This window comes from Erythrolamprus reginae, chromosome 7 (assembly GCF_031021105.1).
Source record: "Erythrolamprus reginae isolate rEryReg1 chromosome 7, rEryReg1.hap1, whole genome shotgun sequence".
Taxonomy (NCBI): Eukaryota; Metazoa; Chordata; class Lepidosauria; order Squamata; family Dipsadidae; genus Erythrolamprus; species Erythrolamprus reginae.
The window spans coordinates 2,345,822-2,373,480 of NC_091956.1; the positions used below are offsets into that span (position 1 = coordinate 2,345,822).

The window sequence follows — 27,659 nt, forward strand, 5'->3', positions numbered from 1 at the left end:
CTGAATGCAAAGGGGGAGACTGAGCTCCCAGGAGGAAAGGGGAGAGGCGATGGAGGGGAGAGGAGGGGGGGCTGCGGATGGGGCCCCACGAAGGGGGCTCTCGGGGGACGGAGAGGCTTGGAGGGCGGGAGAGGGGGGGACTTTGAGGGGCTGGGGATGTGGGGGTGATGGGGGAGCGATGCCCGGGGAGGGCTTGGGGGGTCCGAGCCCAGCGCGCCCCTCCCGCGGTCATCCCCGCCGCCGCCGCCGCCTGCGTCCGTCCCCTGGCGTCCGCCCCTCCCCGGATGATGTCAGCCTGCTCGGCCCGGTGGCTGCAGCCCCCTCCTCCCTGGGGAGGCGGAGGGAGGCGGCATGGCCCGGCTCGGCCCGGCCGGAGGAGGCGGCGGTGGCGGCCCCGACCCGCTGCGGCTGGAAGCGGCGCCCGGCCCCGCGCCCCACTGGCTCGCCCTCCTCATGCTCCTGCTGCCGGACGAGGAGGAGGACGAGGACGAGGAGGAGGAAGGGGAGCAAGACGGCGGGCAGCAGCAGCGGAGGCGCAGGCGGAGGAGGCGGAGGCGTCTGCGGGCGTCGGGCGCTCCGGCCGGCGGGCTGCTCCCCGGGGACCCGCGGCGGCGGCTGCTGCTCCTGCTCCTGCCGGCTCATGGGGGGGGCGGAGGAGGAGGAGGAGGAGGAAGGAGCCCCGGACGGCGCGGCCCCCAGCCCCTGGCCCCGGTAAAGTCCGCAGCCGGACACAGGGAGGGAGAGGAGGGAGGGGGGACCCCAGCGCCCTCCGCCGCCCCCCACACCCCACCTTTGCTCAGCCAGGACGCCCCCCCCCCGTCCCAACTTTTCCTCTTTTGACTCCTCTCCAGGCCCCCCCTCCCACTGCTCCTCCCAGACCCCCCCTCTCCTCCAGCCCCCACTCACTTCCTCCAACCCCCCTCTCCTCTCCAGCCCCCAACTCCCCCCTCTTCTCCCTCCAGCCCCCCCTCCCCCCAAGCCCCCATTCTCCTCTAAACCCCCTTCCCCCTCCCCTCTCTACTCCAAGCCCCCTCTGACCCCTACTCCTTCCTCTTCTCCCCCAAGTCCCCATTCTCCATCTAAACCCCCTTCCCCCCTCCCCTCCAGACCTCCCCTCTCCTCCAGCCCCCCCCCCGCTCACTTCCTCCAACCCCCCTGTCCTCTCCAGCCCCCTACTCTCCACTCTCCCCCCCCCAGGCCTCCTCTCTCCTCCAACCCCCTCCCCCCAAACCCTCATTCTCCTCCATCCCCCTCGTCCCCGCCCCTCCAGACCCCCATTCTCCTCCAGCCCCACTCACTTCCTCCAACCCCCCCTGCCCCCTCCAGCCCCTCCTCCCCTGCCCCTCTCTTCTCCTTAGCCCCCCCTTTCCCCACAGCCCCCCCTGCATCCCACTCACCTCTGGCGGCCCCCGGCTCCGCATCCCCAAGGCACTCCACTCAGGTGGTCCCCGTGGCCCCTGGAGTAGCCCTGCCTGCTTGCCTGCCGCCCTCCTCCTCCTCCTGCCCCCCGCCCTTCCCCTCCCTCCCTCCCTCCCTCCCTGGGGGCTCCTGGCTCTCTGATTCCTCCAGCCTCTCCCCACCGAGGAAGCCAGCAGAGCATCCCTGATTGTCACCGGGACACCTGGTGGCGCCTGGGCAGCCCCTCTTTGCTCCCTGCCCCAGGCTGGGCTGGGGGTCTCCCCTTCCAAGTCTCTCTCTGGACCGCGTCCCATCACTGGCCACGGAAAGACCCCAAACTTTTCTTCCTCCCCAACGAGCTCCCCCCCACACCTGTGCTGGAGGGAGGGGGCTGGGATTGGTAGGAGGGCGGCACACAGGAGCCCACCCGCCACACACACACACACACACACACACAAACACACACACACCCCTCTGGAGGCAGAGGTAAAACGCCGCCTTGATGTTCTCCCTCCAGGAGAGCCTGGCCAGAGGGGGGCTGACCATGAAAGAAGAGCCTCTGGCCGGAGGGGGACTCTCGGCCGTCCGGTCTTGGATGCAAACCACTGGTGTCCTGGATGCCCACACGGCTCTGCAAAGGTAGGACACGAGGGACTGAACCTCTACCCCGAAATCCTCCTTCCGTTCACCCCATCCTTGCTCCCTGCCTCAGTTTCCCCTCTGGTTTTAGGGATCCTTTGGGTTGCCTCCTCCTTCTGCGGGAGGAGGTTGAGGGTCAGGGCAGGGGAGGGTGCCTCCCTCCAGGTGACCCAAACATAAATAACCCAAGGGCTGCCCCTCTCACCTTCAAGGTGGGAACCTGATCTGGAAGTGGAAGAACAAGCCAAGAATGTTGATTTGCTCCGCTTGTAATTGAGGCTTGATTGAGTGGGTGCAAAGGATGTTGTGGGGGGGGAATTGAGAGGGTCAGCACTCACTCCCCCTTGTCCTGGGCATTTGGGCTAAGCGGTTGACCCCCCTGTTCCACCCCTCTCGAAATACTCAACGGAGCAAGCAGTTGTGTAGGTGCTGTGTTGGTCCCTGCAGGAGATGAGAAGACAGTTGTTGTGCGAAGATGACTCCGAGGTGGCTGGTGTGATGCTTCTTTCGGGGTGTGAGTTGGGAAACGTTCCTCGAAAGTAAAATAAGCCTAGAAAGAGTGGCTAGAAAGAGTTCAGGCTGAGTAACTCCTTTAGTAACCACCCAACAGGGTTTTTTTTCTTCCCCTCAACTTTCCAGCTGTCTTCTAAAGTTCCTTTTTCAAAAAATATAAATATATACTGCTCAAAAAAATAAAAGACCCCATCCTAGATCTGAATGAATGAAATATTCTCCTTGAATACTTTGTACAAACCTGAGTGTGCACAACAGCAGGTGAAATTGATTGTCAATCAGCGTTGCTTCCTAAGGGGACAGTTTGATTTCACAGAAGTTGGATTGACTTGGAATTATATTGTGTTGTCTGAGTGTTCCCTTTGTTTGTTTGTTTGAGCAGTGTATATCTCAAGAAACTCTGTAGCTTTAATTATTGTTCTGGTCAAAGCAATGGAAACTGCAGTTTAATGTTTCCAAATGTAAAATAATGCACTTGGGGAAAAGGAATCCTCAATCTGAGTATTGCATTGGCAGTTCTGTGTTAGCAAAAACCTCAGAAGAGAAGGATTTAGGGGTAGTGATTTCTGACAGTCTCAAAATGGGTGAGCACTGTGGTCGGGTGGTAGGAAAAGCAAGTAGGATGCTTGGCTGCATAGCTAGAGGTATCACAAGCAGGAAGAGGGAGATTGTGATCCCCTTATATAGAGCGCTGGTGAGCCCACATTTGGAATAATACTGTGTTCAGTTCTGGAGACCTCACCTACAAAAAGATATTGACAAAATTGAACGGGTCCAAAGACGGGCTACAAGAACGGTGGAAGGTCTTAAGCATAAAACGTATCAGGAAAGACTTCATGAACTCAATCTGTAGAGTCTGGAGGACAGAAGGAAAAGGGGGGACATGATCGAAACATTTAAATATGTTAAAGGGTTAAATAAGGTCCAGGAGGGAAGTGTTTTTAGTAGGAAAGTGAACCCAAGAACAAGGGGACACAATCTGAAGTTAGTTGGGGGAAAGATCAAGAGCAACGTGAGAAAATATTATTTTACTGAAAGAGTAGTAGATCCTTGGAACAAACTCCCAGCAGACGTGGTTGGTAAATCCACAGTAACTGAATTTAAACATGCCTGGGATAAACATATATTCATCCTAAGATAAAACACAGAAAATAGTATAAGGGCAGACTAGATGGACCATGAGGTCTTTTTCTGCCGTCGGTCTTCTTCTATGTTTCTAAAACAACAAAAGGATCTATCTATTCATCCATCCATCCATCCACCCATCTATATCTTGGTTGTTGGACTTTGTCGGCATCACAAATCCACCTCCCTTTCGGTCTTGCTTTCTATCGGCCTCTTCCTGCTTGTCAATAAACGAGGGTGGAATGAATGATTTCTCTCAGGACTTGACGAGTAGGAGGGTTAGCTCCTTTGGATTTCAAATTGATTTCCTATCGATCGGAAATGTCCCCTGACCTTTGACACCCAATCTTGCTTGCCACGGAGTTCAGCTTGGCTAAACAAAGGAAATCGGGATTAGGTTGCATAGCTAATGAAGGAGGAGCGAGAGGAAGATGAACGTCCCCTTCCCAACAAATCCCCCCTCCCAATATTTCCACAGAATTGAATCTTGGCATCGGCCAGTTCATAGAATATCAGTGTTGGAAGGGACCTTGGCGGTCTTCTAGCTCAACCCATTGCTCAAGCACAAAAGCGTATACAATTCTGGATGTAACGGTTGTCCAGTCTCTTCTTAAAAACCTCCAATGATGGAGCACCAACAACTTCTGGAGGCAGGTTGTTCCACTGGCTAATTAAGATATTTATTTACTTACTTACTTACTTACTTACTTACTTACTTACTTACTTACTTACTTATTGGATTTGTATGCCGCCCCTCTCCGAAGACTCGGGGTGGCTAACACCAATAATAAGACAGCATATAATAATAATCCAATACTAAAAACAATTAAAAACCCATTATAATAAAAACCAAACAGATTCCTCCTTAGTTCTAGGTTGATTTTATTTATTTATTTATTTTATTTATTTATTTATTTTATTTATTTTGTCCAATACACAATACATATTGAAGAGGATAGACATGAGGTATTATATATAAAGAAAGGATGTAAAAGTAGAGGAGAAGATATATGAAAGGAAGAAAAGATATATGATACATGAGATCAGGAGATTCTCTGCTTCAATAGTTTCCATCCGTTCTTTCTGGTGCTTTGGAGAAGAGGTTGCCCCCCTCTTTTGGGGGGTATAACCCCTCAAATATTGCAGGGCCGCTATCATATCTCCCAAGTTCACAGCTCCATCATCTCATCACCAGCCTTCCCAATCTGTTTGAGCTGGATGATGGGACATGAGGCCTGGATCCTCCTTGGACCGACTCTGAAAACGGGCCCCCATGGAGGAATCCCGCAACGCAATTCTTAAACCCACCAGCGTTTTTGCTCATGGTCCAATCAATTCTGTAATTGATCCAATTCTTTCAGCGCTCTCTTTCCCTCCCGCCACGCACAAATATTTCAAGTCTTTGGGCAGCTGTACCACTTAATATTCAGTACCTGGAATATTACACCCCGTTTTAGTGGCTGCGATATTAAAAATTGAGACTCTACAAAGAGTGCAGAGAAGAGCCACGAAGTGGATTAGGAGACCAGAGGCTAAAATATACAAAGACCGGTTGCGGGAATTGGGTACATCTACTCTAATGAAAAGAAGGACCAGGGATGACATGATGGCATTGTTCCAATATTTGGGGGGCTCCTACAAAAACTAAAGGGAGGTCAAATTATTTTCCTTTTTTTTTAAAATAATAATTTGTATTAATTTAAAATATACATATACATCTACACATTTACAAAACATAAAAAGAAAATATACAAAACAAAACATATAGAGGCAAAAATAATAATATTATAATAATTAAATACAATAAACAATATTGACAATGACAATAAACAAACAACAAAAAATATATATCATTTGTATTCTCTTGTGAGGAGGAAAAAATAAACAGACTTTTCTGGTATCAAATTATTTTCTGGTGAAAGAAACAGACCGATAGAAACAATCGGAGAAAGAAAACAAATTATTTTCCAAAACACCAAAAAGTAAGACAAGAAACAATGGATGGAAACTGAGAAGTTTCAGTTGGAACAATTAATCAGTGGAAAGACTTGTAGCCCGTCTTTGAACGGGTCCAAAGACGGGCTACAAGAATGGCGGAAGGTCTTAAGCATAAAACCTATCAGGAAAGACTTAAGGAACTCCATCTGTGTAGTCTGGAGGACAGAAGGAAAAGTGGGGACATGATCGAAACATTTAAATATGTCAGAGGCTTAAATAAGGTCCAGGAGGGAAGTGTTTTTAATAGGAAAGTGAACACAAGAACAAGGGGACACAATCTGAAGTTAGTTGGGGGAAAGGTCAAAAGCAACACGAGAAAATATTATTTGACTGAAAGAGTAGTAGATCCTTGGAACAAACTTCCAGCAGACGTGGTAGATAAATCCACAGTAACTGAATGTAAACCTGCCTGGGATAAACATAGATCCATCCTAAGATAAAATACAGAAAATAGTATAAGGGCAGACGAGATGGACCAGGAGGTCTTTTTCTGCCGTCAATCTTCTATGTTTCTATGCCACCAGAAGTTGTGAGTGCTCCATCACTGAATGGAGAGATTGGAGAACCATTTGTCAGAAATGGTGTAGGGTCTCTTGGCTGAGGAGGGGGCTGGACTAACAGACCTCCAAGGTCCCTTCCAACTCTGTTATTCTGTTACTCTCCAATCATATAAGGTAGTAGGTAGCAAGAAAAATCACAGGCCGTCATTATCACCCAGGATCGGGACTAGAATTCTTTGTTTTCGAATTCTTTATTGGCCAAGTGTGATTGGACACACAAGGGATTTGTCTTTGGTGCAGATGCTCTCAGTGTACATAAAAGAAAAAGACACATTTGTCAAGAATCATGTGGTACAACGCTTAATGATTGTCATAGGTCAAATAAGCAATGAAGAAACAATCAATATTAATAAAAATCTTAAGGATACAAGCAACAAGTTACAGAGGCATGTTCCAAAAGATGATGATAATGATGAGGAAGACGGTCTGTTTGAGTGTATGCTTTTTTAAATAATGGGCTTTAATGTGTTTTAATATATTGGATTTGTGACATGGTATTTTTGTTGTGAGCTGCTCTGAGTCCTCGGAGAGGGGCAGCATACAAATCTAATTAATAATAATAATAATAATAATAATAACAACAACAACAACAACGAAACAATAATAATAATAATAATAATAATAATAATAATAATAATAATAATAATAATAATAATAAAGAAGACATCCAGTCAGTCGTGTCAGACTCTTGGTGATTCTGTGGACCAGCTCGACCCAAGTCTTCTGATCTTGTGCTGCTTCTCTTGAGTTGTTGCAAAGGATATTCCTTTCTTTTCCTATATATTCTGCACACCGTCCATCCCAGAGCTGCCTGCCCCATCAGGATGAGCGCACAGCAAAATGTGACCCTTCAACTCCCAAAGCCGTGCAGTTCTACTGGTCTCTGGTCTTCAACCAACACTAGCCAAAGGCCGGGCGCATTTGCCTGAAGCTACCTATCCCACTGCCGCTGGGAGTTTTAATCGGGTTCTTTTTTTCAGTGTGCAACCGGTTTCTAGACTGCGGTCCAGGTCTCTGAGCCAGGGCAGGACTATTTACCAGAGCTTACAAAACTTTTGCCAGACCCATCCTCGATAACAGCTCATGTCTGGAACCCATATCGCACCTCAGACATTAACACCCTTGAAAATGTCCAAAGATACTTCACCAGAAGAGCCCTTCATTCCTCCACTCGAAACAGAATTCCCTACGAAAGTAGACTTTCAATCCTGGGCCTAAAAAGTTTAGAACTAAGACGCCTTAAACAAGATCTAAGTATTGCCCACAAGATCATATGCTGCAACGTCCTGCCTGTCGGCGACTACTTCGGCTTCAACCACAACAACACAAGAGCACGCAACAGATTTAAACTTAATATTAACCGCTTCCAACTTGACTGTAAAAAATACGACTTCAGTAACCGAGTTGTCGAAGTGGGGAACTCATTACCGGACTCTGTAGTGTCATCCCCAAACCCCCAACACTTTACCCTTAGATTATCCATGGTTGACCTCTCCAGATTCCTAAGAGATCAGTAAAGGGCGAGTACAAGTGCACTAGAGTGCCTTCCGTCCCTTGTCCTATTGCTCTCCTATATCCCATATATCTTCTCTTCTATTCAATTCAGTTTCAATTCAATTTATTAGATTTGTATGCCGCCCCTCTCCGAAGACTTTACCCCTATATCTTTCTTCTATTCTTTCATTGATATGTGCCCTTTTTTGTCTGGCTTTGAAGGACATTTTTTGAGTGGTGGTGGTGGGGAAGATCCTGAGGTTTGGAAAGGTGGAAGGCAGAAGGAGAAGGAGACAACAGAGGCAGGGCCTGTTTCTGTGGTGTTTCTCCCAAGACCAGACGGTCCTGCCAATATTTCCCTTTGCCCAGCTTTTGCTCTGGGGCGAAGCTTTCCAATTGCTAAGTGGAATCTGACTTTCCAAGGAGTCACTCTGGAAAAAGGCAGTGGTGGGCCATTACGAGCCTCCACATTTTTGAAATAGTCCTCATTCTTGTTTGAACCATCTGGGCTGAATTCATTCAGAAAGAAGCACCACTGCATTATTATTATTTTTTCCTCTTTTCCCCCCCTGTTGGCTAGGATAGAAACCTTTGCCTGCCTGCCTATCTCACTTCTCTCCCTATCCCTCTCTCTTTTCCTACCTACCTACCTTCCATCCATCCATCCGTCTCTCTGTCTGTCTATCTGTCGATCTATCTTTCAATCTATTCATTCCTATCTATCTATTTCTTTCTATTTCTATCTATCTATCTATCTATCTATCTATCTATTCATTCCTATTTCTATCTGTCTGTCTATCTATCTATGTATCTATCTATCTATCTATCTATCTATCTATCTATCTATCTATCTATATATATATATATATATATATATATATATTCATTCCTATCTATTTCTATCTGTCTGTCTGTCTATCTATCTATCTATCTATCTATCTATCTATCTATCTATCTATCCATTCCTACTATTTCTATCTGTCTATCTATCTATCTATCTATCTATCTATCTATTCCTGTCTGTCTGTCTGTCTGTCTGTCTGTTTGTCTGTCTATCTATCTATTCATTCCTACTATTTCTATCTGTCTGTCTATCTATCTATTCATTCCTATCTATTTCTATCTATCTGTCTGTCTGTCTGTCTGTCTGTCTGCTGTCTATCTATTCATTCCTGTCTGTCTGCCTCTCTGTCTGCCTGCCTACCAACCTACCTACCAACCTACCTAACTACCTTCCTATCTATCTATCTATCTATCATCTATCTATCATCTATCTATCTCTATCTATCTATCTATCTATCTCTATCTATCTATCTATCTATCTATCTATCTATCTATCTATCATCTATCTACCTTTAAAAAAAAATCCTCATCATAATCTTTTCTAGATTTATCTAAGTAAATCAGTCCGACTTTCGTTCTTCCTTCATTCCGATTCAGACTTTTATCATCTATTTATTTTCTTTCCTTCTATCAATCTATCTCTCTTTCTCTTTTGGGTTCTGTGTTTTTTCTCCACCCAGTCAGGTGAGAAACAAGTAGGTGGGTGCTTCAGTTGCAGAGCTAAATAAGGTTCCTCAGCAAAACCTAGCTGAATTTGCAGATTGAGAGACAGCACCATCGATTGAACTTCCTTTGAAAGCCAGATGGGTTGTTGTTATTGTTCAGTCACATTGTTGTTGTTGCTGGTGTTGTTGTTGTTGTTGTTGTTATTTTTATTGTTGTTGTTATTATTGTTGTTCCTGTTGTTGTTGTTGTTGTTGTTATTATTATTATTATTATTATTATTATTATTATTATTATATTTGTATGCCAGCCTTCTCCAAAAACTCAGGGCAGCTCTCAGAATAAATATAGAAACAAAGTGTGCAAAACAAATATAATACATTTAAAGCTATAGCTAAAACCCTATATATTACTCAATCAGACAACCCAATCACACCATGCATGACATTTATGTTATGTCCAACTATTATGTCCAACTATTTGCAACATCGTGGCCCAGAACACGCCAGGCCTCCTTGTGCTCCACTATCTCCCAGATTTTGCCCAAATTCATGTCCGTCGTCTCCACAACACTATCAGAATAACAGAACTACAGAATAACAGAGTTGGAAGGAACCTTGGAGGTCATCTAGTCCAACCCGCTGCTCAAGCAGAAACCCTTCACCATTTCAGACACATGGTTGTCCCATCTCTTCTTAAAAACATCCCGTGTTGAAGGAGCATTCCCAATTCTTTGAGTGTTCCCTTTATTTTTTTTGAGTAGTATACTTTCTCCCTGTTGATCGTCACCTTCTCAGCTTATCCCATTAATTGTCCAATGATTCCCTTGACTTTTTCTCTTGTTTTTCACATATTGAAAGAAGCTTTGAGATTATTTATTTGTTTGTTTGTTTGTCAAACAATTTATAGGGTGGTAATTTGTACAAATAAAACATTAGATAAGTAATGATAAAAAGCAGCGATAGAAGGCAATAGGACAGGGACGGTAGGCACAGTGGTGCGCTTATGCACGCCCCTTACAGACCTCTTAGAAAGAGGATATGATGACAAGACGGTTAAACAACCAAGAGGAATCAGAATTTTATGAGATTTAGAATAAAGTGTATATATATGGATAAATAATAATAAGAAGTAAATATGTCTGAGAATTGTAGTGGTAGTGTTATGGATTAAATTTTATGTGTTTTATCTTGTTTTTATGTGAAGGTTTTTTTAATACAGTGGTACCTCGAGATACGAGTTTAATTCGTTCCGGACCTGGGCTCTTAAGTCGAGCAGCTCTTATCTCGAACGACTTTTCCCCATAGGAATTAATGTAAATAATTTTAATTGGTTCCAGCCCTCAAAAAACTCACAAAGTTAGTCTAAATTATGCAGAAAGACATGTTTTTAATGAAGAAATGTACATGTACATATAAATGAATAATGAAGTTTCTTTCACTTAACTTGTAAACTTTCTTAAACTTTTAAATTTACATATGTTCAACTTCTCTGCCACCCAATCCTGTAGGACAGAGGTCCCCAACCCTTTTTGCACCAGGTACCGGCTTTAAGCGATCAAGAGAGGAATGGGTGAATGAATGGACGGAGGGTGGGAAGGAAGGAAGGAAAGAGGGAAGGGACAGGAACAGAGGAAGGAAGCAAGGAAACTTATGAAAGGGGAGAGTAAGAGAGGAATGAGTGAAGGGAGGGAGGGAGGGAAGAAGGTGGGAAGGAGAAAGAAAAGAAGAAATAGAGGAAGGGAAGGTAAAAGAGAGAAAGAAAAAGAGCAAGAAAGAAAGCTGCAAGCACCCCCCCGAGCCCCCCAGGCCGGCTGCAACCTTTTAAAACACGCGCGCCGCTTCGCAGCTGTCTCCTGAAGCCGAACGCGGAAGTTAGCGTTTGGCTTCAGGAGACAGCTCCTTGGCGCTTGTGTCTCGAATTTGGGCTTGTAAGTAGAACACAAATATCTCTCCCCTCCCAGCTCTTATCTCGAGTTGCTCTTAAGTAGAGCAGCTCTTATGTCGGGGTTCCACTGTATAAGGTTAAACAAAATGTCTTTTTTTTCACTTAAATTAATAAGTTGACTTAAGGTATTAATACTGTATTTTCCTTTCTGTATGGAAAAGTGACTTCTATGATAAGAGGGGGAATTGCAACCCCACTTTTATGTTAAATGTGTGTTTGTTTGTTTCTATGTTAGTTTTTATGAAAATTAATAAAGTTTATCAAAAAAAAAAGAAAGAGGGAGAGGTCAGTTGTAGACAATCTAAGGTTAAAGGTTTTGGGGTTAGGAGTAAAAACCACAGAGTCGGATAGTGCATTCCAGGCGTTGATTACTCTGTTGCTGAAGTCGTATTTTCTGCAGTCGAGTTTGGAGCGGTTAACATTTAGTTTAAATCGATTTCGTGCCCGTGTGTTGTTGCGGTTGAAGGTGAAGTAGTCATTAATAGGTAGAATATGTTGGTATATGTTTACTTTTCTTGCAAGCCTTAGTTCATTTTGAGTCTTAGCTTTCCTGACTTCATTTTTGCAGGCTCAGGGTTGTTTGCTGCTATTCTTTCTTTGTTATGTACTCTTCTTTCTTGTTGTGGTTAGCTCTGGCCCAGCTCCTGCCCCAAGGACTGTGGATGTGGGGGAGACATCCACATGCTGCAGGCCTGTTTTGCCCCCAGTGGAATCTGCTGATGAAGGCTCCTCTGACCAAGAAGACATGAGTGACAGGGAGGAGGAGAGTGTGGCAGACAGCTCAGAAGGAGATCAATTCTCTAGCTCCTCCTTGGATTCAGAACAAGAGTTAATGATACAGCCACGCATGCGGAGAGCGATGCATAGGCAGCAACAACTGAGAGATTATTATCAAAGAAAATGAGGCCACCTGTGGTTGGGTGGGACTGTGGTCATTAGTGAGGCTGCTATAAAGAGCAGCCTGTGGGTTTGGCCATTGTGGAGGATTATCTGATCGTTGTGTTTCATGACTGCTTTACTGACTTTGACCTTTTGTGTGCTGATGTTTCCCCGCTTTGAAACTAAACCAGAGCCAAGTGTGTTTCAGTTTGTGAAAGAAGAAGGACTGTGAATTGCCTCACAGCTGCAAGCTAAGTATCTCAGAACTGATAAGGGACTTGTACAAATTACCAGTTTGTTTGGAGACGAGTGCTCTTGGCTATCCCAAAATAGGGCTTGGTTTAAGTGAATTTTCATTATAAAGAACATTGTTTTGAATTTTCGAATGTGTGTGTGTCTGAAATTTGTACCTGTGAATTTTTGGGAGGAGTCTACCAGAGAGCCCGACAGAACATTTCTACTTTTTCTCCTTGGCCTTTTGGTCTTTCCAATTATCAGAGTGTTCTTTGTAGGGCCATGCTGGTTTCCACTATCTAACCATCTCATCCTTTGCCATCCCCTTCTCCTTTCGCTTTCCATCTTTTCCGACATCAGGGCCTTTTCCAATAAAATTCAAAGACAGATTTTTTTTTTTAAAGCTAAATTCTCTTCCCTTTATTTTGACAAAAGCTGGGTGTTTTATTTTATATACAATTGGCCTTTCTGTCCACCTGACCAGCAAATCAGCTCACGGAACAAAGAGAACAGCTCGAAGAGACTCCCAAAGGCCTTCGTAGAGTTTTAATCCAGAAAGAAAAAAATTCCTTGAATATCTCTGTCCTGGCGGGTTGGACATGAGGCCGCCCACCTTCCTGTGCTTATTATAATGTTTCATATCTGATTTCCAATTCAGGGGAAAATTAGCAGATCTCTCCTGGGTGGGAGAAGCTGGGAGCTGCTATATTCAGAGTTAATATTTGTTTCTCTTCAAGCTGTGCCTTGCGTTTCTTCCCCTTGTTCCGTCCGTAATGTGTGTGCAACCGACAGCAGCGCTGAGCCTAGCTGATAAATAGAAATAAATAATAATTTAATCAGCCACCAACATTCAAATCCAAGCCCAACACGGGCATTCGGTGGCGCGGAGGTGCATGTATTTGAATAAAGAGGATTTGCTTGTGTCAGGAAGATTCGGGCGGTCGACATCCAGCAACGTAAGGCGGGAATGGCGTGGAATTTATTTCTTTAAATTCCGTGGCTGGATGGGTGAATTTATCTGAATGCAGAATCGCTTTGAGTTTGATGCTGAATTGTCAGCCACAATCACTCAGTCTCTCCCAGGCAGGTGTGGGAACATTCTTGCTTTTAAAGAAGGGTTCCTATTACAGTATTTGTCAGGGGAGGACTTTGATTTACGGCGTGAAAATGTGGAGGAAGGCTTAAACTGTGCAAAGTTTGGGTGGTCCTGAATAATAATCATAATGATAATAATGATGATGATAATAATAATAATAATAATAATAATAATAATAATAATAATAATAATAATAATGATGATGATGATGGCCTGTTCTTGTGCCGCTAGTAAAGGAGACAGAAGGACTAATACTGGCGGCACAAGAACAGGCCATTAGAACAAATGCTGTCAAAGCCAGAATTGAAAAATCAACAGACGATCCAAAGTGCAGACTCTGTAAAGAAACAGATGAAACAATTGATCACATACTCAGCTGCTGCAAAAAGATTGCACAGACTGACTACAAGCATAGACATGATGCTGTGGCACAGATGATCCACTGGAACTTGTGCCGGAACTACCATTTACCAGTGGCAAAGAACTGGTGGGATCATAAGCCCAAAAAAGTGGTCGAAAATGAGCAAGCAAAACTACTGTGGGACTTCCGACTTCAGACTGACCGAATTCTGAAGCATAACACACCAGACATTGTGATTGTGGAGAAAAAGAAAGTATGGATCATCGACATCGCAATCCCAGGGGACAGCAGAATTGAGGAGAAGCAGCTAGAGAAATTAGTGAAATACGAAGATCTAAAAATCGAGCTGCAACGACTCTGGCATAAGCCAGTGAAAGTGGCCCCAGTGGTCCTTGGCACGCTGGGCGCAGGGCCAAAGGATCTCAGCGGACATTTGAAAACCATCGGAATTGACAAAATCTCCACCTGTCAATTGCAAAAGGCCACTTTACTGGGATCGGCAAACATAATTCGCCGCTACATCACGCAGTCCTAGGTTCTTGGGAAGCGCCTGACTGGTGATGAAATATGAAATCCAACATAGTGATCTCGTTTGCTGTGTTGTACTGACATAATAATAATAATAATAATAATAATAATAATAATAATAATAATAATAATATTTATTAGATATGTACAGGTAGTCCTCGACTTACGACCCCAATTGGGTCCAAAATTTCTGTCCTCTGTCTTTCTTCCACCGTTGTTAAACAAATCGCTGCAGTTGTTCAATTAGTAACAGAGTTGTTAAGTGAATCTGGCTTAGAAACATAGAAACATAGAAGTCTGACGGCAGAAAAAGACCCCATGGTCCATCTAGTCTGCCCTTATACTATTTTCTGTATTTTATCTTAGGATGGATATATGTTTATCCCAGGCATGTTTAAATTCAGTTACTGTGGATTTATCTACCACGTCTGCTGGAAGTTTGTTCCAAGGATCTACTACTCTTTCAGTAAAATAATATTTTTTCATGTTGCTTTTGATCTTACCCCCAACTAACTTCAGATTGTGTCCCCTTGTTCTTGTGTTCATTTTCCTATTAAAAACACTTCCCTCCTGGACCTTATTTAACCCTTTAATATATTTAAATGTTTCGATCATGTCCCCCCTTTTCCTTCTGTCCTCCAGACTATACAGATTGAGTTCATTAAGTCTTTCCTGATACGTTTTATACTTAAGACCTTCCACCATTCTTGTAGCCCGTCTTTGGACCCGTTCAATTTTGTCAATATCTTTTTGTAGGTGAGGTCTCCAGAACTGAACACAGTATTCCAAATGTGGTCTCACCAGCATTCTATATAGCGGGATCATAACCTCCCTCTTCCTGCTTGTTATACCTCTAGCTATGCAGCCAAGCATCCTACTTGCTTTCCCTACCGCCTGACTGCACTGTTCACCCATTTTGAGACTGTCAGAAATCACTACCCCTAAATCCTTTTCTTTTGAAGTATTTGCTAACACAGAACTGCCAATACAATACTCAGATTGAGGATTCCTTTTCCCCAAGTGCATTATTTTACATTTGGAAACATTAAACTGCAGTTTCCATTGCTTTGACCATTTATCTAGTAAACCTAAATCATTTACCATATGCCTCCAGGAATATCAACCCTATTGCACACTTTAGAGTCATCGGCAAATAGGCAAACCTTCCCTACCAAACCTTCCCCTATGTCACTCACAAACATATTAAAAAGAAGAGGACCCAGAACAGACCCTTGTGGCACACCGCTTGTAACCTGTCTCTGCTCAGAATACTCTCCATTAACAATAACTCTCTGATGTCTATGCTTCAGCCAGCTGCAAATCCATTGAACTATCCAGGGATTAAGTCCAATCTTCACTAATTTATCTATCAGCTCTTTATGTGGAACCGTATCAAAGGCTTTGCTGAAGTCCAGGTAGGCAATATCCACGGCACCACCTTCATCCAACACCTTTGTGACATAGTCAAAGAAATCAATGAGATTAGTCTGACATGATTTGCCTTCAGTAAAGCCATGCTGATTTGGGTCCAATAAGTTATTATTTTTTAGGTGCTGATTTATCCTCTTTTTGAGTAGAGTCTCCATCATTTTAACTACAACTGATGTCAAGCTAACTGGCCTGTAGTTACCAGCTTCTTCTCTACTGCCCTTCTTGTGAATAGGCACAACACTGGCCATTCTCCAATCCTCAGGAACTTCTCCTGTTAACAAGGATTGGTTAAACAAATCAGTCAGGGGGGTAGTAATGACAGATCTGAGTTCTTTAAGAACTCTGGGGTGGATGCCATCTGGACCCATTGCCTTATTTATCTTTAATCGTTCAAGTTCTTCTAAGACATCAGCTTCTAAGATCACTGGAGCTGAATCCGTACAGCTGGAAGCAATGCTATATCCCTCCATAGTATTATTTTGTACGGTGTCTTTTGAGAAAACTGAACAGAAGTAGCTATTGAAATGGTCAGCGATCTCCCTTATTCCCATTAATGCATGTATTATTCCCGGTACTAAGCTTCGTGATGCAGCAGTTTTTCTTCTTCTTATCACTAATATATCTGAAGAAGGTTTTATCCCCCTTCTTTACAGATTTGGCAATTTCTTCCTCTTTTGAGGCTTTAGCAGCATATATTATCTGTTTCGCCTCCTTCTGTCTCATTTTATATACCTCCCTATCAGCTATACTTCCAGACTCTTTATACCGCCTATAAGCAGCCTTTTTTTCATTGACTATAGCCCTTACATCATTGCTAAACCATAGCGGTTTCTTCTTCCTTTTACCTTTAGTTATTTGTCTTACATACAGTCCAGTGGCTTTTAAAATGGCCTTTTTTAATACAGTCCACTGGGTGCTCGCTCCTGCCATTTTATCCCTCCCCTTTAATTCATTATCTAAATATTCCCCCCATTGCATTAAAATTTGTTTTTCTGAAATCCAATACTTTGGTTGCATTATAGGATTGCTCACAATGCGTTTTTACATCAAACCACAAACATAGATGGTCACTGCAACCTAAATTTTCTCCCACCTTGACATCTGAAACCCAATTCCCATTCGTAAAAACTAAATCTAGAATATTCTCCCCTCTAGTTGGTGTCTTAACCAGCTGTGCCAGAGCTGCTCCTGTAAAGGCCTCTACTATATTCTTACTTTTGCATGTAAGGGCACTGGGGATATTCCAGTCAACATCAGGCATGTTGAAATCACCCATAACCACAATATCTCCCTTTAGTGCCATTTGAGTAATTTCATCCACCATCTTGTTGCCATATTCCTCAGATTGCCCTGGAGGCCTATAGATCACCCCAATTCTAATGACAGAACCGTCTTTATTTTGCATGCAAATCCAGAGAGTCTCTAGATCTTGACATGTATTTTGAATTAGTGTTGTTTTTAGACTTTCTATAAATGGCTACTCCACCTCCCCTTCTCTCTATTCTATCCTTCCTATACAGTGTATATCCTGGTATGGATATTTCCCATTCACTAGAATCCTTAAACCATGTCTCAGTTATGGCAACCAGGTCCAAATTATCTCTAGATATTATGGCCATTAATTCACAGAGCTTATTGCTCAAGCTTCGAGCATTCGTGCACATTACCCGAAGAACATTATTTTCATTATTAGTTTGCCCCTTATCATCAACAACTACATCTATTTCATTTGCAGCTCCCTTTTCATGAGCTTCCAAAAACTGCTTTATCCTCATTGGTCGGGGACAGAAATCACCCACATCAGTTACATCTCTGTCCCCTTTACCTAGTTTAAATGCCTGTCCAAAAAAGTTCTGAATTCCTCACCGAGTACCTGGGTACCTCTGTATGATGGATGCAAACCATCCCTCTTAAACAACTCCCTATTAGACCACCTACTGACATCATGACTTACATAGCCAAAACCTTTAGCTTTACACCACTGCCTTAACCACACATTAAACTCTCTGATACACGTTGTTTTATCCTCTTGGCCACAAACCGGTAACACCTCTGAGAAAGTCACTGAATCTGTTATTTTACCCAGCTCCACACTTAGACATTGAAAATCTCTTTTTACTACATTGACATTTCTCTGGGACAAATCATTGGTGCCAAGATGCACCACCACATCAATGTTATTACCTTTACTCACAGTCTTAACAATGTTTGTAATCCACCTCCTGTCCCTGCTGGCAGTGGCCCCTGGGAGACACCTCAGCAACTTCACCATGTCCTTACTCTGTCCCAAATCAACACCTCTAACAGTCGAATCACCCACAAGAAAATGTGTCCTCTTTTTATTTCTACTAACTGCACTTGATGGTTTGGTGACATTCAGGACAACTTCCCCTTTGAACATCCCCTCATTCTCTGCCTGAGGGGCCTTGCTAATATCTCCAACATCCTTACTATTTAAATCCGCAAGAACATTGCTTGACTTTGCTTGCAGAAGGTTACAAAACAAGGACCTCCCTGTGGACACCACAACTGTTATAAATATGAGTCAGTTGCTAAGCATCTGAATTTGGGTCACGTGGCCATGGGTCGTAAGTGTGAAAAACCGCCCCAAGTCACTTTTTTTCAGTAAATTGAGGACCACCTGTAAGTCTTGAATCTCGGTAGCCACCATCTAGTCTGCCCTTATACTATTTCCTGTATTTTATCTTAGGATGGATCTGTGTTTATCCCAGGCAGGTTTAAATTCAGTTCCTGTGGATTTACCAACCACGTCTGCTGGAAGTTTGTTCCAAGGATCTACTACTCTTTCAGTAGTTGCTTTTGATCTTTCCCCCAACTAACTTCAGATTGTGTCCCCTTGTTCTTGGGTTCACTTTCCTATTAAAAACACTTCCCTCCTGAACCTTATTTAACCTTTAACATATTTAAATGTTTCGATCCATGTCCCCCCTTTTCCTTCTGTCCTCCAGACTATACAGATGGAGTTCATGAAGTCTTTCCAAATAAGCTTAATGCTTAAGACCTTCCATTATTCTTGTAGCCCGTCTTTGGACCCCTTCAATTTTATCCATCTCTTTTTGTAGGTGAGGTCTCCAGAAGTGAACACAGTATTATTCCAAATGGGGTCTCCCCAGCGCTCTATATAGCGGGATCACAATCTCCCTCTTCCTGCTTGTTATACCTCTAGCTATGCAGCTATACTGCTATTATGTCACCCCCTGATCCTTCTTTTCACCCGAGTAGCCGTCCTCAGTTCTTACAATCCTTCATTCTGTTCGTTTTACAAAGCTCCTGGCCACGGCTTCCCGGTGGTGGCTCCAATGCAGGGCCCGAGGTACCTTTCCTGTAACTGTCCGGGCGCTGGCCTGCTTTGCTAGGAAACGCTCTGATTTCTTTGCATTATTAATGGAAGCCTCTCCAGCCTTCGAGACGGACGGAAGCCCCCCCCCCCCCACAAACCGCCCCTCCCCAATCTGCAGGCCGCCCCTCCTCCCTCATTCCAGGGGGGTCTTTGGGGAAATGGAGATAGAATTAAATGCAGGTGCAGGAAAGAGAATCGGCAGATAGGAAGCTTCTCCTCTTTTTAACCCTTTCCTGTCTCCATCGGCGCACAGCCCCCTCCCCGCTGCTGGAGGGGCTAGGGCTCTGGGGGGGTGTCAGGTGACCGCCAGGCCTCCACTGCAGACCCCACCTCAAGCCAGGATCCCGAACATTTGGAAAAAGGAAGGAGGCGGGCAAGTTAGAAACATAGAAGATTGACGGCAGAAAAAGACCTCCTGGTCCATCTAGTCTGCCCTTGTGAACCAGGTTGCAAGGCCTTGGTCTCTTCTGCCTTGGAAGACGGCGTTTAAGGGGTGATTTGATCGAAGTGTATAAAATCCTGCATGGGATAGAAAAGGTGGATGGAGAAAAATTATTTTTCTCTATCCCACAATCCTAGGATGAGGGGCCCCCTCCCTAAAGCTCATAGGTAAGAAAGTGAGGACAAATAAAGGGAAATATTTCTTCACCCAGAGGGTCCTTGGTTGATGAATTCCCTTCCAGAAGAGGTCGTGACAGCTTTCAGCCTGGAGAGCTTCAAGGCAGGATGAGACAGATTCATGGATGCCAAGGTGGTTATTGAAACGGATGTCCATGTGCCGCCTCTATGTTGGTTGAGGCAGGCAGGGTCCCCTTGGTCCTATTTGTTGGGGGTCAAGGGAAAGGGAGGGTCTTGCCTTCTCTTTCTGCTCAAGATCCCCATGGGACAATTGATGGGCCACTGTGTGACACAGAATGCTGGGCTCGATGGCTTTGGCCTGATTCAGCAGGGCTCTTCTTAGGTTCTCAGGTTCTTGTACTATTTCCTGTATTTTATCTTAGGATGGATCTATGTCTATCCCAGGCCAGTTTTAAATTCAGTGCCTAGATTTACCAACCACGTTTGCTGGAAGTTTGTTCCAAGCATCTGCTACTCTTTCGGTCAAATAATATTTTCTCACGTTGCTTCTGATCTTTTCCCCAAGTTGAGGAAGGGCATTGGGATCGATGCAATGGAAGGGCCCTCCCGAGGTCATTTAGTCTGTCCCTCTTGGATGTAGTCAGTCAGTTCTAAGTCATCCCCAAGAGAAGGATGCCAGGTTGGAAGCAGAGAGGGAAAACATTTGAGGGCATGAGTGGACAGATCAGATACCCTTTGGACCGGCCCCAAAGATGCATACACACACACACATACAGCAATAAAAACACCCAAAATAAATATACACAGCAGTAGAGATACAAGTAGTCCTTGACTTACAACAGTTCATTTAGTGACCGACATTACAAACTCTGGGAGACCCTCATTGATGAGGATCGCAGTGCTCTGGGATCCACGTGATCCTCTTTTCTGCCCTTCTGATAAGCAACAGGGAAGCCAGATCCACTTAAACAATCACGTTGCTTACTTACCTGCTGTGATTCGCTTAACGATGGTGGTCAGAAAGGAAGTTAAAAAAAACGTGGCAAAGCTCAGCTGAACAAGAGTCTCGATGGGAAATTCTGGGCTCAGCTGCGGTCGTAAGTCGAGGACTGCCCCTGCTATCCACCAGCGGCTCTCTGCACCGGTCGCTTAACTTTTTAGGAGCTGCGCAAAGAATCTCTGGCTAAATACAAACACTTCTTAGGGATTCCAGAAGCGGGCATTCGTAGAAATATGGTTTGCATTTAATTTCTGGAACAAGTCAAAGCTAGGATATCTGAGCGGGGTGCGGCAGAGAACAGAATGAGAGAGAGAGAGCAAGAGAGAGAGAGTGAGAGTGAGAGAGCAAGAGAGAGAGAGAGAGAGAGAGAAAGAGAGAGAGAAAGCAAAGAGAAGAGAGCAAGAGAGAGAGAGAGAAAGAGAGAAAGAGAGAGAGAGAAAGATATAGAAAGAGAGAGAGCAAGAGAAAGAGAGAGAGAGCAATAGAGATATAGAAAGAGAGAGAGAGCAAGAGAGAGAGAGAGAGCAGAGAGAGAGAGAGAGCAAGAGAGAGAGAGAGCAAGAGAGAGAGAGAAAGAGAGAGAGAGCAAGAGGGAGAGAGAGCAAGAGAGAGAGAGAGCAAGAGAGAGAGAGAAAGAGAGAGAGAGCAAGAGAGAGAGAGAGAAAGAGAGAGAGAGAGCAAGAGAGAGAGAGAGCAAGAGAGAGAGAGAGCAAGAGAGCAAGAGAGATATAGAAAGAGAGAGAGCGCAAGAGAGAGAGAGAGCGCAAGAGAGAGAGAGAGAGAGAAAGAGAGAGATAGAAAGAGAGAGAGAGCAAGAGGGAGAGAGAGCAAGAGAGAGAGAGAGCAAGGGAGAGAGAGAGCAAGAGAGAGAGAGATAGAAAGAGAGAGAGAGAGCAAGAGAGAGAGAGATAGAAAGAGAGAGAGAGAGAGAGCAAGAGAGAGAGAGCAAGAGAGAGAGGGAGAGAGAGGAAAGACCAGGAATGAAAAACTGGAATTAAGACCGTCTGCTTCCAATTCCCGGGGGGATCAGCAGGTGACAGTAAGTGAGAAACCCGATCCCCGTTGTCGCACGAGGCTCACAGCTGAAGTGTCGTTGGGGCTGTTGGCTTTAGGGCCGTGTCCGGTATCATCTTTGAAAAGTCAGCAGGAGCAGGAAGCTCCCAGACAGACAGACAGACAGAGGACTTGAAAATAAACCACCTTGTTTTGCAATGGATGGAAACAAATCAAGGAGAGAAGCAACCTAGAATTAGGGAGAAATTTCCTGACAGTGAAAGCGATTCACCAGTGGAACAGCTTGCCACCAGAAGTTGTTTGGATGCTCCATCATTGGAGGCTTTTAAGAACAGACTGGATAACCATTTGTCTGAAATGTTATAGGGTTCCCTGCCTGAGCGGAGTGGTTGGACTAGAAGACCTCCAAGGTCCCTTCCAACTCGGTCATTTGTTTTGAAGAAATTAATTGCAAATTGTCGGCCCAAGCGGCCCAAGAAAGCTCAGGACCGTATGGGTTGGAAGAGGCCTTAATCCTGCAATGGGTAGACAGTGGCTAAAATGAGGAGGAGGAGAAGGAATGAGGAAGGTATGATGCACCTGTCAATTTATTTTAATTATGCATTTGCTTAATCAAAGGAATAGACTGAGTCTCCTTTGCAACTCCATGAGACTTGCAATAAGTGTGTGTCTGTCTGTCTCAATCATGATTTTAGGAAGGAAAGAAGGGAGGGGAGGAAGGAAGGAAAGAAAGAAAGAGGAAGGAAGGGAGTTTTATGCTGAAGACCTTCCACCATTCTTGTAGCCCGTCTTTGGACCCGTTCAATTTTATGAATATCTTTTTGTAGGTGAGATCTCCAGAACTGGACACAGTATTATTCCAAATGTGGTCTCACCAGCGCTCTATACAACGGGATCACAATCTCCTTCTTCCTGCTTGTGATACTTCTAGCTATGCAGCCAAGCATCCTACTTGCTTTCCCTACCGCCTGATCGCACGGTTCAGAAATCATGACTTCTAAATCCTTCTCCTTCTGAAGTTTTTGCTAACTACCCGAAGCATGCAACTGATCTTAGATCCAGAAAAGCAAAGTGGAGTTCAACTCCCATAATTCCCCAGCCAGCCATGCTGGTAGGGAATTATGGGAATTGAAGTCCACTCATCTTACAGCAACTGTGTTAGATCGGTCCAGCTAGAAAAATGAGGTATGGAGACCTGCGTAACCACAATACCATGCGCTTGGCTTATCACCCACCAGGCACACGTCCAACATTCAACAAACTACGGGCGAGCTGAGATGAGGGCTGGACAAGGTCCAATTCAATTTGTCAAGTTTTTCATCCAAATCCCGGGCAGTGTGTAAGGTTTTGGCAAGTCGCAACTATCTCCCGGCCCAAAAAGGTGAACACTTTTGTTTAAACGTAAGACTAAAAATACAGACTTCGATTTTGCTTGTTTAGGGACCGTTCAAAAGTTGGACTGTCCCAAAAAAAAGCGGCTTAGGACTATTTTTCACACTTACATCCCGGTCACAATTTAAAATGTTGGTTATGACCTATAAAGCCCTTCATGGCATCAGACCAGAATCTCTGGGACCGCCTTCTGCCCCATGAATCCCAGCGACCGGTTAGGTCCCACAGAGTTGGCCTTCTCCGGGTCCCGTCGACGAAACAATGGCGTTTGGCGGGACCCAGGGGAAGACCCTTCTCTGTGGCAGCCCCGACCCTCTGGAACCAGCTCCCTCCAGAGATTAGAATTGCCCCCACCCTCCTTGCCTTTCGTAAACTTCTTAAGACCCCACCTATGTCATCAGGCATGGGGGAATTGAGATATTCCTTTCCCACCAGGCCTATACAATTTATGCATGGTATGTTGTGTGTGTATGTTTTGGTTTTTAATAAGGGTTTTTAGTTATTTTAAATATTAGATTTGTCATATGCTGTTTTACTACTGTTGTTAGCCGCCCCCGAGTCTACGGAGAGGGGCGGCATACAAATCTAATTAATAAATAAATAAATCTGTTGCAGCCATCCCCAAAGTCATGTAATCATTTATTATTATTATTATTATTATTATTATTATTATTATTATTATTATTATTATTATGTCAGTACAACACAGCAAACGAGATCACTATGCTGGATTTTGTATTTCATCATCAGTCGGCGCGCTTCCAAGCACCTAGGACTGCGTGATGTAGCGGCGAATTGTGTTTGCCGATTCCAGTAAAGCGGCCCTTTTGCAATTGACAGGTGGAGATTGGTCAATTCTGATGGTTTTCAAATGTCTGCTGAGATCCTTTGGTACTGCGCCCAGCGTGCCAAGGACCACTGGGACCACTTTCACGGGCTTATGCCAGAGTCGTTGCAGCTCGATTTTTAGATCTTCATATTTCACTAATTTCTCTAGCTGCTTCTCCTCAATTCTGCTGTCTCCTGGGATTGTGATGTTGATGATCCATACTTTCTTTTTCTCCACAATCACAATGTCTGGTGTGTTATGCTTCAGAATTCGGTGCATAGTATTATTATTATTATTATTATTATTATTATTATTATTATTATTATTACTACTACTACTACTACTACTACTACTACTACTACTTCTACTACTACTACTATGGTGTAGGGTCTCCTGCTCGACCTCAGGATTGGTCTAGAAGACCTAATCAAGGAGAGAAGCAACCTGGAACTAAGGAGGAATTTCCTGACAGTGAAAAAACAATTAACCAGTGGAACAGCTTGCCACCAGAAGTTGTGGCTGCTTTATCACTGGAGGTTTTTTTTTTCCAATAAAGTCATGAACACTCACAAGAACTTGTAATTTTATATAAATAAATATACACTGCTCAAAAAAATTAAAGGGAACACTTAAACAACACAATATAACTCCACATAAATCAAACTTCTGTGAAATCAAATTGTTCACTTAGGAAAGCAACACCAGTTGACAATCAATTTCACATGTTGTTGTGCACATTCAACTTTGTACAGAACAAAGGATTCCATGAGAATATTTCATTCATTCAGATGTCGGATGTGTTCTTTGAGTATTCTCTTTATTTTTTTGAGCGGTAGTATATTTAATTTTTATATTTACATTAGAAGAGAGGAGCATTGTGAGGTAAAATCCACACAGGAACCTCCTCCTGAGGTAAATCACCAAACACACAGAAGAAAAAGGCGGGAAAGAAGAAAACGCCCCCTTTTGCCCACAACAACCAATCATAACTCAGGTTGCCTCATGCAGGAGCCTGCTCTCTCCTATCAATCAGCTACAAATGTGTGTTCTGGCAGACAGTACAACTCCACCAATACATTTAAATTATCTTAAAAGCAACCATTTGTTTGAAATTGTGTAGGGTCTGCTGCTCCAGCAGGGGGTTGGACTAGAGGACCCCCAAGGCCCCTTCCAGCTCTGTTATTTTTCTGTCATTCTGGCACGCAGATCAAAAAGGTGGGGGGTTGATGAAAAGGAGTTTTTCAATTCATATCAAAGCTCATGCGCCAATGCAGAATCCTTTAATGCATAAAAATGAGGGCCGGTGGAAGAATTCCTGGTTGATTAATCATCTCCCTTTTAACTGATTGACTTAATTTGAATACATTTTCTTTGCCCTTACCTCTGCTTGCTTTAAACAGACTTCCTTCTCTCCATCCCTCCTATCTCCTTCCTTCCTTCCTTCCTTCCTTCACCTTTCTTTTTCTTCTGCCCTCCATCCCTCTCATCTATCTCCTCTTTTCCTTCCTTCCTTCCTTCCTTCCATTGTCTCCTTCCCTCCCTCCCTCTTTTCCTCTCTCTCTCTCTCCCTCTCTCCCCTTTCTTTTTCTCCTACCCTCCATCCCTCTCATCTATCTCCTCTTACCCTCCTTCCCTCCTTCATTCCTCCCTCTCTTCCATTCTCTCTCCCTCCCCTTTCTTTTTCTCCTCCCTCCCATCCCTCTAATCTATCTCCTCTCATCCTCCCTCCCTCCCTCCCTTCCTTCCTTCTTACCCATCAATGGAGTCCTTTCTTAAGGGAAATTATACAGACTACCTGGTTGTTTTGGGACGAGTGCTCTTTGCAATACAAAAAGAGTGCTTAGTTTATTTTGAATTTTGTGATAAAGAACATTGTTTTGAATTTTCAAACATGTGTGTGTGCAATTTGTACCCTTGAATTTTCGGGAGGCTCATACCAGAGAGCCTGGCAGAACAGTGATGTATAGTTGTGATTGAATTGGTTGATTGATTATAATATACAGTGATCCCTCGATTTTCGCGATCTCGTTCTTCGCGAAACGCTATATCGCGATTTTTCCCACCCGATGATGTCACTCTCTTCCTTCCTTTCTCATCTTTCTTTCTCTCTCTCTTTCTCTATCTTGCTTCTTCCTCTCTCACACTCTCTTCCTCCCTCTCTCATCTCTTTCTTTCCTTCTCTCTCTTTCTCTATCTCTCCCCCTCTTGCTGGCGGGCGGCGGGCGGGCGGGCGGGGGCATCAGCGAGGAAGACCCAAGGAAGGTTCCTTCGGCCGCCCAGCAGCTGATCTGCTCGGCAGCGCGGCAGCAGCGAGGAGCCGAATCGGGGTTTCCCCTTTGCGTGGGCGGCAGGGAAACCCCGATCTTCGTCTGCTCGCTGCTGCTGCGCTGCCGAGCAGATCAGCTGCTGGGCGGCCGAAGGAACCTTCCCTGGGTCTTCCCCGCCGCCCACGCAAACTCCACCATCTGCACATGCGCGGTCATGGAAAAAGGGCACGCATGCGCAGATGGTGTTTTTACTTCCGCAACCCTACATCGCGAAAAATCGATTATTGCGAGGGGTCTTGGAACGGAACCCTCTCGATAATCGAGGGATCACTGTATTGGGTTTTTAGCATGTAGTTTTTTAACTACAATTAGATTTGTTTGCAAGCATTGTTTTATATTGTATCTTGTGAGCCTCCCAGAGTCTTGGGAGAAGGGCAACATGCAAATCTATTAAATAATAACAATAACAACAATAATAGAATAGAATAGAAAAGAATAGAATTTTATTGGCCAAGGGTGATTGGACACACAAGGAATTTGTCTTGATGCGGATGCTCTCAGTGTACATAAAATAAAATATACATTTGTCAAGAATCATGTGGTACAACACTTAATGATTGTCATAGGGGTCAAATAAGCAATGAAGAAGAAACAATCAATATTAATAAAAATCTTAGGATACAAGCAACAAGTTACAGTCATAGAGTCCTAAGCGGGAGGAAAAGGATGATAGCAATGGCAATAATAATAATAATAATAATAATAATAATAATAATAATAATAAATAATTCGCTGCTACATCACGCAGTCCTAGGTGCTTGGGAAGCACCCGACTGGTGATGAAATACGAAATCCAGCATAGTGATCTTGTTTGCTGTGTTGTACTGACATAATAATAATAATAATAACAACTGGGATAAGTAAGGTTATAAAATGGGGCAAAAATTAACAACTATCTCGTTTACCCAACTTATATAAATTTTGCGCTCATTTGTGGTCATAAATTGATGACTCCCTGTACCACCAGGCCACAGTTGGGTTTTGGGTTTCAGACAGCTGTTCCCTACAGCTGGGTCTCTCTCAGGTTTCCTTTAATCTCCTAAAATTTCTCCTTCATTTCTCCTTCATCACAGATGGGTTTTTCAGACCGCTGTTGTGCTTTACTTCCCCAAACATTACCTTTGCCAAGTTCACAAGCAGTTGAAATTCCTGCTTTTTTCCTTTCAGGTGTACAAAGTGTTGATTATAGTTCCCAGGAGTTTGAAGAACATTTGTTGTCTGTATTGCAATGCACACAGCAGTCATTTCCCAACTATGGCAGAGATGATTATTTTTATTTTTATTTATTTATTTATATTTTATTTTATATATTGTTTTTAATAGGAAAGTGAACACAAGAACAAGGAGACACAATCTGAAGTTAGTTGGGGGAAAGATCAAAAGCAGCATGAGAAAATATTATTTTACTGAAAGAGTAGTAGATCCTTGGAATAAACTCCCAGCAGACG

At 44.0% G+C, this 27,659-nt stretch overlaps 1 protein-coding gene across 1 annotated transcript in view; it reads left to right on the top strand.

Moving 5' to 3' along the window:
• The first annotated feature begins 367 nt into the window (after positions 1 to 367).
• LOC139170080 (transcription factor COE1-like) overlaps positions 368 to 27,659 on the top strand; it is an 87,744-nt gene continuing 60,452 nt past the window's right edge. Inside the window, 2 exon segments of the mRNA XM_070756829.1 lie at positions 368 to 711; positions 1,916 to 2,037. Coding sequence (XP_070612930.1) covers positions 454 to 711; positions 1,916 to 2,037 — 380 coding nt within the window. The 5' untranslated portion in view covers positions 368 to 453.